We start from the raw sequence: 13056 nt of genomic DNA, 5'->3' as shown, positions 1-13056 counted from the left end.
TTATTATTGAAGTATGCATTTGCAGAGCCTCATTTTAAAGTAATGGTTTAAAAATACAATCCTACATTTGGGGGAGTGTTAGTTGCCTAAATCCAACTTCAGATAAATCCAAAGAGATCATTGCGTTATGTTACTAGTAGTCTGTAATTGTTCAGGATCCAATCTGAGTCAATCAATTGTTTAATATTCATACTCAATCCTCCCTCCATGTAGTTTATCTGAAGGTGAGAGCAGACACATATAAGAAATTCAAGCACACGAGACCCATTCAGAATAGGCCATAGAGGCATAAGGGTGTTGTAGAAATTAGCTGCAGAAAAAACAACACAAAAAATATGGTTTCTGAAACACAAACTGCTTCCCAAAACAAAATGTGGTTTCCTGGATGAAGTGATGCCACTTAAATGGAAAAGCATTTGAAGTTGTGAGAAGACCACCAAGCTGGGACTGCCCAAAACTTACCAGAAGTTAGAAAAATGATGGGAATATAGACTTCAAAATCATAACATTACATGCATTCTTTGTGCGGCATGTGTGTCCCATCTTAATTCTTCCACAATTTAGAAGGTGAACAATAAGTGTTGTAAATCTGTAGTTTCTACATGCCCAGTGTCTCTAGCTAAATAAGAGCAAGCACTGGAGGTCTATAACTCCCTGTGTAACAATTGTTTTATGGTATCTGTGACTATAAATGGATGCACCAAACCTCCAAGGCAATGGTCATATAAGGGGAGACAAAGGCCAACTAGGCAACTGCATGTAGAGCATATCATCTACTTCAAGAGATTGGAACTTCCACTCATAGGGAGACTATATCACATTTTCCCAAAAGCCCTTCTTGAACTGATTTTTGAGCAAGGTACGAAAAAAGGAACACGGCTTGCAAAAGTGGACATTGACTTGATGAACTCCTGACTTGTGGTAGATACCTTTCTTTCAAAATTAGTTTGTCATTCAACAAGGCTTTATACAAAACGAAACAGCTCCCAACCCACATCCTATGCCTACACTCAGCCTACTTTGATCTTAAAAAGGTACTGTGTAGAAGGTGTGTGGTTTTTTTTTTTTAAGCAATCATTTCTATTGGCTATTTTTGGCATGACCAGGGACTTTTACAGATCTTAGCATATATACAATTTTAAAAAAAATCAGATTTGCAGCAATGAAGACAACTTTTTTTAGTTTTACTTAAATTAATTTTAAGGAAAGCTTAGTTTGTTTTGGTTTTGAAATAAGTTTTTCAGTCTACGGTTCAAATAATTGTTCTCATTTCAAAACTTATGTTGAAAATACATAGGCAAGATGCATTTTCTTTATCGTGATTGTCTGAAGGTTGCAAACTTGAAAGAAAGCTTTTGTTTTGTTTGTTGTAAGCTTTTCTTAGCTACAGTAAAGAGCAATATTAACTTATGCATATAACAACAATTAACGTAGGATAAATCCAAAAGCAAGCACTTCATGGAACTAAAGTATACAAATTTGCAAGTACATACAAAAACTTGATTGATCAATTACTAGAAGCAAAATGTTATAGACAGCTCCCATGGAAAAATATCCCTAGTAATTCTGTTCAATTCAATGTGATTTAATTATATAATAGAACTTTCATAAACTTGTTGAGATTTGTCAAAGTGGTGGCAGGATGCATCTAGAATAGACTGGTTACTATGAGTCACAAAGATTAATCATGATCCAGGCCTACCAAAAACAACACAGTGGAACATTTAGTTCAATCTTACTGATTATTTAGAAATTTCATTGGTTTCAATGTGCCTGCTCTCTTGTAAGCATGGAATCTTTTACAATAAACCAGCTAAACTGAGTGGTAGAGTCTTGTCATATATTATGAAAGAGAATTGGCTCCCAAAGGTGATGATTAATGTCTATACAACACTTAATTCACAAGTGTTCATATGATCTCTTTAAAAAGGTAATAAATTGATGTAAGTAATGCAAAAGCTAACCTTAATATTTCAGCTGTGTAGCTGACTTCTAGTGGATTTTGCTTACTTTGATTGTCATGAGAGGGAAAATAAATTGGACTTAGAAACTATTATGTTAACTATATTATTTAATTTAGGAAAAATCCATACAGAAACCACGGAACACTATAGACCTTCTATTTCTGCAACGAAGACAGAAGGAGAATCTTCATGGCCATCTAAAAATACATTGTGGGCATTTTTTTTTAATTTTATTGTCCACCTCACATATATGACTCTGGGTGGCTAATGATAATAACCACCTCTGCAGGAATCATAAAGCAATCAGAAGTACCACACACTTAGAGCTCCAAGCTTGGCCAGAAGTTTTCAAGGCCACAGAAAAAGCCAGCAGTCAGAGCCAAGCTGACCTCTGAAGGGATAATGTTGCACAGAGTGGACACTAGGGCAGAAAAGCCCCCCCTTTTTGGTCCACCTGCTGACAGTCTTTAGCCAATGGGACCTGGGACATACCCCTCCCATTGGGTCATGTATATAGCGACCACACATCCCTTTATTACGAAGAACAGTCCTTTATTTCAGAAAGTTGTCCTTTAGATTTATTTTTCAAAAACTCATATTTGGCCAAACAATTGGGGAGAGATGCTCTTGTAAATAACCCAGTCCCAATCCATGAAGGGTTTTAAAGGCGACTACCTTGAATTACACATGGAAGAAACTGGTAGCCAGTGCAGTTTGCGGAGCAAGGATGTCATACCTGCAAATATATTTCAGCATTACTTTATCTGGAAAGTTCTAAGTTGCAAACTTCTGCTTTAAATGAGATATATATATATATTAATTGCCCCACACGATAATCATTTATCTAGTCACCTAATCATACCGTTTGGAGCCAATCAGGAGTGCAGTATTGCAGACAAACTCTGCCCACAGCCAGTTCGATCCTGATGGGGTTCAAGGGTGACTCAGCCTCCCATCCTTCTGAGGACCCAGATAGTTGGGGGCAATATGCAAATAATATTTCTACCTTGTAAACCGCCCAGAGAGTGCTATAAAGCACTACAGGACAGTATATAAGCCTAAATGTTATTGATGTAGAGCAGGGGTGTCAAACTGCCGGCCTGTGGTCCAGACGCGTCATTGGGAAACCACGCCCACCCCATTGCCGGCAACGGCAAAAAAGCTCCGATACGTTTTGGGACGTCACGTCACGAGTTTGACATGTCTGATGTAGAGCATCAGCAAAGTATAAGCCAATGCATTTTATTAATTAATTAATTTATGCTATTAATAGCTCTGTTTATTATGTATAGTCAAGAACCCCTCCATTTTTCTGCCTTTACCAAGTAAGAATAGTTGTGCTGTAAAAACAAACACCTAACTCACACCCACACAGACACATCTTCTGTAGGAGCTGGAAAGGATTAAGTTAATTTTCCCATGATAAACAAGGGGAAAGGGTGGGGATGAAAATGTGTTATTCTGTCACAGTGAAACTGGCAAATCTAGTCCTTTAAACATTGTAAACAATCCACATTTTGTAAAAGTTCAGATGTTTTGAAAGATTAAGCACTAAAGTGTAGCCCTAAAATAAACCTGTAAAAAAAAAATCATGCTGCTAAACAGGAAACGTAACGAAGTAAACCTGTGAAAATCAAGAGCCTGGAGTTGCCAAAACCACCTTATTTTGCACCTTAGTGGATCTTAACCACTATACTCAAGCAGTCACCTTCAGTAAATTCCATCATTTTTTTTATGTGGCTTAATCTCTGAACAGGAAGATTATCCTGAATAAAAGTGCCAGATTCAGAAGTCCTGCAATGGAGACGCTCACTTTGCACCTGTAGAAAGATTGTCTTAGTGGCTTCGTTGTGAAACCTAAACCATCATGCAGCTGATCTAAGTGCAAATATTCTAAATCAAGTCACACATGGTTTCGGAAAGCAAGACAAGAATCAGTTGTAGAAAATTTGTCAAGCCTTTCATGGCAGGCATGCTCAGGAAACAAGACCTACATGGATTTCTGAAAAGATCTTGATTGCTAGTAAAGAATGGTAACAAAATCTTGAAGACCTATCCAAATAATTCTATAGTCTACATATATCTAATATGGTTAAGCGCTATTTCCACCCTTAACTATTTTCTGCCTCCTGTGGTGTTCCTGTGATAGCTTATATATTCCATAATAAAACTCCAGAGAAGTTAAGTGTTGACTAAACATTAGGAGAAACCTTTACACAGAACAAATTCTTTAAAAATTGAAATATCTTGGAAACCTGTACCTTTTTTTGCTGGAAATATTTGAGCAGAGTTTGTAGATTCAGTTGCACATTGTGTTACAGGTAGTCCTTGACTTACAACCGGTTGCTTAGTGACCGTTCAAAGTTATGATGAACCGCCCCAAAGATACTTACAACCTGGTTTTGAGATTCTGACATTGCCCCCCGTCATGTGACTGACTACATTTTGGATGCTTGGCAACTGGCCCACGTTTACAACCATTTGCAGTGCCCCATGGTCATGTGACCACAACTTACAACAATTTTGCTAGAAACTGGCGTTTACTTCTGGTTTCTGGCAAAAACTGGCCCACAGCAAACAATAAGTGTGTTTAACAATCATTCATTTACCACCTCTGCCTTTACTTAACAACTGCCACAAAAAAGTTGTCAAATTAACTCCAGTCATGCTGTGACCTGCTTTATGACTGTCCCAATTTACGATCCGCAATTGCGGGGTTCAATTACAGTTGTAACTCAAGGACTATGTGTATACTGGACCACATGACTTCCAAAGACTTTTCTAGCTTTCTAGTGATTGATCCGTGAAAGATAAACTTGGAATGAACTATGCATCGGTTCTGAGTATGGAAATCATGAATCCTAAAACCAAGGAAGATAAATTCATGGGGTCACAAGGCAGAAATATCTGGATGCAGGCAACCTCAGAAGGCCCTTAAAGCAGACCCACTGAGCTTTGGGAGGGTGTAGATTTTTCAGAACTTGGAGGGCCAAGTCAGTCTTTCCTGAGAACAAAGAGCTCTCCAACTACTCAACCTGTTAGTTGAGAATAATTTAAAACTGAGACTAGTTTTATTATTTTGCAAGTGACTGAAATTATGTCTTTTTATTAAGAAAACCGAAAAGGCATGCAAATTCCAACGCAAATGGCACAGATATTCTTCAATTTGAAGAATTGACGTGGTGAAATTAAATTTATAAAAATAAAACAAGCAACAATATAATAAAAGCTCTTATCGCTGTTGTTTTTTAAAAAGTTGGTATTTTTAAAATACTAAACCACAAAAACATTTCTAGTGGTTTGACAAATCCAGTGGTGGAACATTAATTCAATCTCTGTTCAAGAGAGAAATGAAGGATGATCTTCTTATTCTGTAAGTAAAAAAATGCACATAAAAAGTATAAGCAGTATCATAATAAAATATTTATTAGACGTCAAATAAGCAATTTCAAAAGCTTACCCATGAAAACACAAAAATAACACTGATCGAAAATGTACATATAAAATAAAGAATATAAAGTCTCAGGGATTCAGTTCCGGAAATCTAGTAACTTCCTCCCAAAATCATCACTGCAACCTAGACATGAAAGAGGTGACTAGAATTTCACAAAACAGCATCTCTTCAATCAATCTCTCATGCTTTTTCCATCATCAGAGTTAAAATACAGAACCAAGAGTAGTTCTCTACTTTCAGAGTAAGTCCATATATCAGTGGTTCTTGGGTTACGATTGGGATTGCCTTTGCTAAGTGATGCAGTTATAAAGTGATAACGTCATATGACTGTGCCATTTAGCAACAATAATTTACAGCAGTCGCAGTTGCTGTTGTAACCCCAAGATGCGTGAGTTGTTATGAGTTGTTAAGCAGGAAGTGGCAGAAGTTCCAAAACAGAGGAGGGGTGCCAGGGAGTGCTGGGGGAAGGGGAGGAGGCTGGGGGAGACCATGGGACGCCTAGCACAGTCTACGTCAGTGGTTCCCAATCTTTTCTATACCCCACTCCTCTAGAATGCTTCTGATATATTCTCGCACCCCTTACAAAAGTTCGAAATAACGAATTATGCATATACATTACAATTTTGAAACTTCTAAATCCAAGTTTTCGCACCCCCTGGAATATTGTCTCGCACCCCCGGTAGGGAACTCCTGGTCTATGGACAAGTGCGGAAAGGCTGGGGGATGGAGGGTACAGCATGGCACAAGCTCCGGAAGGCTCCGGAAGGCCGTGGGAGGGAAGGTGTGGCACAAGTACAGGAAGATTGGAGAGAGAGGGGGCAACATGGCATAGGAAGAAGACTTATCAGAGCAACTGGTGACCTCCCCTGTCAGCTTCCCCATTGATTTTGCTTGTTGGAAGCCGGCAGGGACGATTGCAAATGGCGGTCAGACGCCCACAAGACGCTGCAGCCATTTTAACTGTGAGCAGGTTGCCAAACCCCTGAATTATGATCATATGACTATGAAGGTTACACAGGTAGCCCTTGACTTACAACAGTTCATTTAGTGACCGTTCAAAGTTATAACGGCACTGGAAAAAGTGACTTATGACCGTTTTTCAGACTTACAACCTTTGTAGCATCCCCGTGATCACGTGACGAAAATTCAGATGCTTGGCAACTGGTTCATACTTATGACCGTTGCTGTGTCCCAAAGTTATGTGATCACTTTTTGCAATCTTTGAACAAGCAAAATCAACGGGGAAGCCAGATTCGCTTAACAACCGTGTTACTAATTTATGAACTGCAATGATTCACTTAACAACCGTGGCAGGAAAGGTTGAAAAATGGAGCAAAACTCACTTAACCCATGTCTCACTTAACCTCAGACATTTTGGGCTCAATTGTGGTCATAAGTCAAGGACTATCTATAAGTACCACTCCTCTAGTGCCATCACAACTTTCAATGATCGCTAAACGAGCGATCAGAAAACGAGGACTACCTTTTGACTTGTTGAAAGTTTGGGTGCAACCATTGATACCGTATGATAAATTGGAAATAATGGTCCCTATCTAGGCTGTTTGCTAGGGGATCTTATACGATGCAAAGTAAGAAGAGAAACACAAGAGAGAGAAAAAATTACTGACCAGTGAGGGAGTCAGCCACTTCTAAATATTTTTGTTAGACTTTCCAGATCTTCAGTTTTGATACATAATTCTTCAAGCAAGGTAGCAAGGAACTGTGTATATCCTTTATTTTGCTGAGAATGTGCAAAAGCAGGGATATTTTCTGACAAACTGAAAGGCAAAAATTGAGTGTTTTCAGAAAGATATAATCTTATTGTGTCAAATAGGTTGATATAAATGTCAAATATGAATCAAGAATCACAACATCAATCATGTTGGTAATTAGTCACTTCTGGAAATATTTTCATAAAGTTTTTTAAAAGTCCCTAAAGTATATAATTTGTAATAAATTAAGATAAAAAAAAATAAGACACTCTGAAATAGTAGCAAATTCCTGCTGTGTTTTCCAACAGTAATTAAATAGCCCTGTCTTAGGAACAAAGCCAGCTGGATGACCGTGGGCCAGCCACTTTCTCTCCACCCTAGGAAGGAGGCAACGGCAATCTACTTCTGAAAAACCTTGCCAAGAAAGCTGCAGGGATTCGTCAAGGCAGTCTCTGGGACACAATTGAATGGAAGAAAAAAATCCACGCACAGATTGAGTCTCCAAATTGAGCACCCCCCCTCCCCGTGGGATCTTGTATGAGATTGTGTATATACTTCAGAGGATTTCCAATCTCTCTCACTCACAAAGGTATAATTACACACATACATTTTAAAGGTGCAGCATTCAATTCCTCCTACCTCTTCCAAAATGCTCACAAAGAGCAAAATCATTGCTGGCAACTGCTAAAAAATTGCTTCCAGTCAAATTGGACTGAAACGGAGGGATCAACTACATCAGTAATTAACATGTTGAATTGTAACCAATTCCTTATATACAAATTCCTATTCTCACGCTTAAATTACCTTTTGGACTGTAGTGTAAACCATATAAGCAACAACCTTACATTGAATATCCTCAACATATAAACCTTTGACTACTGAACTCTTTTTTGGTGTGGGGTGTGTGTGGTGGAGGGTGTGTGTGCCTTTGAGTCAATACTGACTCCTGGAGACTGCCTGGACAAGACCTTGTAATTTTCTCAGCGAGTTTTTTCAGAAATGGCTGGCCATTTGCCTTCTTCCTAGGGCTGAGAGGACGGACTGGCTCAAGGTTACCCCTACTGGTTTTGTGCCTAAGGCAGGACTAGAACTCCCAGTCTCCCAGTTTCTACTCTGGTGCTTCACCACTAGGCCAAATCTGGTTCCTACACCAACAAAACTACCTCTGTTCTGAACAACCACCGCCACCACAACAGCTTCTGTTTTTTTTCCTTACACAATAGAACAGGCTTTTCTGATCAATGGTGTAAGCTTTCAAATCAAGATAAGTGAAACTCATTTTTCTTTCAAAAATGACTATTCCATTACATTTCATTACTCATAAGTGTAATGATGCCCAATACCTGTCTGATTACTTACAATTTATACACGAGGCATTTGAGACAAATGAAAAAAAAAATGTATTTGCTGGTACGGAAATGCACCTTGTATCTGATTCTGCAGAGAAAGATCACCACTTTTCCTAATACTGGTGGCAGTGAGTTTGCAGAGCGATCACTGAAAGGCGGAAGGCAGCCCCTGTGGCTGCCTCCCAACAACCCTTTCAAGAACATTGGCTGCCTGCAACAGGGAACAAGCAGCCCACGTGTCCAGCTCTGGTTGTGAAGGGAGTAATTACTGCTAGGCTTCCCCCCCACCACCACTAGGATGTTTTTTCCATGGTTTTCAACAGAGTAAGGGGGATGTCCATCTATGCCAGTGGTGGCGAACCTATGGCACGGGTGCCAGAGGCGGCACTCAGAGCCCTCTCTGTGGGCATGCGCGCTGTCGCCCCAGTCCTAGGCCTTCAGCTGGGTTTTATAAAATCTTTTTGCTTTAGGCCTCTGCCGCCGTGTGCAAAAAAAAAAAAGAAAAGAAAAGGGTTCAATCAGTCAATTTCAACTTCTTGCGGGGAAAAAAAAGATCTTGCAAAGTTGGAATTGATTGATTGAACTTTTTAGTCCCACCCAGTTACCACCGCAGCCACGCCCACCCAATGGGCCACACCCACCCAATGGGCCACACCCACCCGGCACTCGACGATGCATAAGTGGGTTTTGGGTTGCAGTTTGGGCACTCAGTCTCTAAAACAGCGGTTCTCAACCTATGGGTCGCGACCCTATTTGGGGTCGAGCGACCATTTCACGGGGTCGCCAAGCAAGGCTGTCCGCCATTTTTTCCCCTTTTCCGGCGGGTGCTTTACCTCCCTTGGGCTGGGCCAGCTGGTGGTCGGCCTGCTCCGTCTCTGCCGCTTGCCAGCTACGCCTCGGCCGGTGCAGGGGGCGGAACCACACATGTGTGGTGCTCCCGGGCAGGGAAAGTCCTCGACTTACGACCGGTTGGGTAGTCCTCGACTTACGACCGGTTTAGTCCTCGACTTACAACCAGTTGGGGGTTGCGGCATTAAAAAGGTTGAGAACCACTGCTCTAAAAGGTTCGCCATCACTGATCTATGCATATTAAAGAGAAAGAAAGGAGTGGCCACAGATGCTCCAACATGTCAGAGTCTTGTAGATTTTAGAGTCGAAACAGTTATCTTTTCCCCAAACCGCATGAACCCAAAAAACCCCCCCAGAAGATATAGACCAGGGCAGTTTCGTTGAGGGAAAAGTACAGCACAATCTTGACATGCAGACATTAAAGGTCTAACCTGGAATCTATTTCCCACTGAAGAATAAAGAGTTTCACGTTCCTTTTTTATTTCTAGCCTGATAATCTCAGTTCTCAGTCTGTACCCTTTCGGTCCGTGAAACAAAGATTTCTGATTTCTGAACTTGCCTCTCCTGTGTCATGGATTTCGACAAAAGAGCTTGGACTCTTCACCACAGAAGCTTTTCCAATGATTATTTAATTTAGCTTTACCCACTGCCATGGGGCACATAAAATATGAATATAACTCTCAGAAGCTGCAGGTCAACGGGAGCAAGCCAGTAATCAGAGCAGTGCATTTTCTGAGCTGAGCTTCCATTACTTGAAGCAATCTAGTAAGTGAACTTAAAAATAAATGAATAAACAGGCAGCCCGTGAGGGCTCTGAACTTGTGGTAGCAAGACCGACACTGGCAAATAACAAGATCTGCAAATCTAGGTGTATCTGCTCAACCCGTGAACTCCTTTGAGGTTCTAAAAAACTAGGAATAACCATGTCAAGGTTGATTATTTTAAGGAAATCACCTTTTTCTTCAATTAACAGCATACCGCTTGGGGAAAAGCTTTTCCAAAGCTGCCTCACAGTTCAATAATAATTGGTGTGGACCAGGAGTAGGCAACCTTGGCTCTTTTATGACTCGTGGACTTCAACTCCCAGAATTCCTGAGCCAGCCATGCTGGCTCAGGAATTCTGGGAGTTGAAGTCCACGAGTCATAAAAGAGCCAAGGTTGCCTAGCCCTGGTGTGGAAAATTAGCTGCTCTGCTAATAGGGCCTGTTGTTCCTGAGAAAGTACAACTCCCTGTAAGTATCCCACAGGTGTCCATACAGGTAGTCATTGACTTACAACCATTCATTTAATGACCATGTGAAGTTACAATGGCACTGAAAAAAGTAACTTAGGACAGTTTTTCACACTTAAGACCACTGCAACATCCCACTGGTCACGTGATCAAAATTCGGACGCTTGGCAACTGGCCTGTATTTATGAGAGTTGCAGTGTCCTCAGAGTTACGCAATTACATTTGGCGACCTTCTGACAATCAAAGAGTCAATGGGGAAGCCAGATTCACTTAACAACTGTGTTACTAACTTAACAACTATAGTGATTCACCTAACAACTGTGGTAGGAGAGGTTGTAAAATGGGCCACAATTCACTTAACAACTGTCTTGTTTAGCAATGGAAATTTCAAGCTCCACTGTGGCCATACATAGAGGACTACCTGTATTAAGCTTTGGAGCTGTTGTATTCACCGCAGAATTTCATCCTATTAGCCAATCTGGATGAGAAATAGTCAACACTACTACAATAAGCAGAACTATGAAGGCCACTAGCCAGTTTGGGAGGAAAATAAAACAAGCTCACATTGTGACAAGATTGGTGCAAGCTGGCAAGGGATACCTTGAAGAGTCTAAGTAATACACTGTGCCACTCATCTCATTTAGGGTTGCTCTGGAATTCAGAAGATGAATTAATTAATTGAAAAACAAAGGGTCAGGGAAGATTAGGTCAGATGGATAGAAACCAGTCGTATTATAAAGCTGTCCCCACGGTCATGTGATCAAAAGTTGGATATTTGGCAACTGGTACGTATTTACACTGGTTACAGTGTCCTGGGATCATGTGATAACCATTTGCCCACCTTTCTGGGAGGGGGGGGGAGAAGCAAAGTCAACGAGGAAAGCTGGATTTGCTTAATGACCGGGGCAAAAAAGATCATAAAATGAGATACAACTAATTTAATGACTGCTTCATTGAGTGACAGAAGTTGCATTCCCAATTATGTAGTATGTCAAAGACTACCTTCTTCCTAGCATTATTCCCATGCTACGGCAGGGTCCACTTAAGTCAAAGACTACCTATAAAACAATAATTAAGGTTATCCAGTTCTCATTTCCCCCTCCAGTATTCGGTCACAGAAGAATGCTGGGAATATTCTGGTACATTTTCAATTCACAGGAGGTTATATAGTAACCTGACAACTTAAAAGAGCTGAGCATGTACCTCAAAACAGTACTTTAGCTCAGATCTTTTGTAACATGTAGTTCAGCTGTACATAGTCAATCGAGAAACATTTCCTGAAGGTTGAAAATGTGTCAGCCAGCGTGGGCATGATCCTTCAATCAGTATGTTGTAACCTTTAGTTTATTTACAAGCAGCAAGCTATTTTTTGTTTCAAATTTGTCTGAAAGTAATCTGTCTTTACCAGCAAATGACATTCCAAGTTTGCATTACAGTCCAGTACATCAACATATATTATATCAATATTGTTTTACTCTGTACATTTGATATAAACAATGAACATTTCATTTATAAACCTAGTGCAGTGGTGGCGAACCTATGGCACACGTGCCAGAGGCGGCACTCGGAGCCCTCTCTGTGGGCACACGTGCCGTTGCCCCAACCCCGCCTCCCTCCATGGCCCCCTCCTCACCAGCAGCCCCCCTGGAGGAGAGCCGCCCCCAGGCACAGCCCACATGGATCAGCGCAGCCAAGGAAATAGCCAGGCAGCAGGGACAAGACTCCACCCTCATGCCCTGTAGCGTGCAGATGATGTGGGCAGAGGGCGTGGCTGCCATGGTGCTTCAGGGCTACCTGGGCGATCTGCAGTGGGCCATGGATGCGGTGCGTGGCCCTGTGGGTGGGCGGAGCAGGGGGCGGGTGGGGGCGGAGCAGGCAGGGCAGTAGGTGGAGCGGGGACGGGGAGGTTTTTGGGCATTCGGTCTCTAAAAGGTTCGCCATCACTGACCTAGTGCCTTCTGAATGCATAATCCTCCAGTTAATATAGCCTTGTCTGGGCTAACTGGGGATTCAAACATATTTGGACAGCATGAGGCTGAGAAATATTGCTTTATATCTTTCCACCCACCACTTTCCACTAACTAGCTGGAGAATAGGCCATAAATCCGAAAAGAGTTAAAGTCTCAAAAGTTGTTCAGAATGTTATATCACAATAACACAATCAAGCTGTCTATTTCACATATGTTACACAAGAAAAGGCTGAGTAAAAATTAATGTAAGACAACCAATAACCATGAGCTAAATTCAACAAGCCATTAAGTGCCATCTACTTTACATGAAAGATAGTTAGAATCCCTCTTCCTCTCTTCTCTACCAAAGTGAAGTGGGAAATGAAAAATGGTTGATACATTTGTTTCTTTTTAAGCAAAAGCTGACAAAAGCCATAATAATATGCAATCAAATATTCCAGCATTATTCTAGCCATTATCCATAACTTAGATCTTCATTGGACTAGATAGACCTTGAGTGACAGTAATAACAATCCTTAGAATGGCAG

At 40.9% G+C, this 13056-nt stretch overlaps 1 protein-coding gene across 1 annotated transcript in view; it reads right to left on the bottom strand.

Moving 5' to 3' along the window:
• Positions 1 to 5043: 5043 nt before the first annotated feature.
• Positions 5044 to 13056, bottom strand: part of RPAP2 (RNA polymerase II associated protein 2) — a 46217-nt gene continuing 38204 nt past the window's right edge. The window contains exons 12-13 of the mRNA XM_015819059.1: positions 7047 to 7196; positions 5044 to 5335 (exon numbers count right to left, since the gene is read on the bottom strand). Of these exons, the coding sequence (XP_015674545.1) occupies positions 7058 to 7196 (139 nt within the window). The 3' untranslated portion in view covers positions 5044 to 5335; positions 7047 to 7057. The remainder of the gene's footprint in view (positions 5336 to 7046; positions 7197 to 13056) is intronic.

Source organism: Protobothrops mucrosquamatus, unplaced genomic scaffold (assembly GCF_001527695.2).
Source record: "Protobothrops mucrosquamatus isolate PMUCROS unplaced genomic scaffold, P.Mucros_1.0 scaffold854, whole genome shotgun sequence".
NCBI classification, from domain to species: domain Eukaryota; kingdom Metazoa; phylum Chordata; class Lepidosauria; order Squamata; family Viperidae; genus Protobothrops; species Protobothrops mucrosquamatus.
Note: the sequence above shows the minus strand (reverse complement) of the source record. Positions and strands in the feature narration are given on the sequence as shown.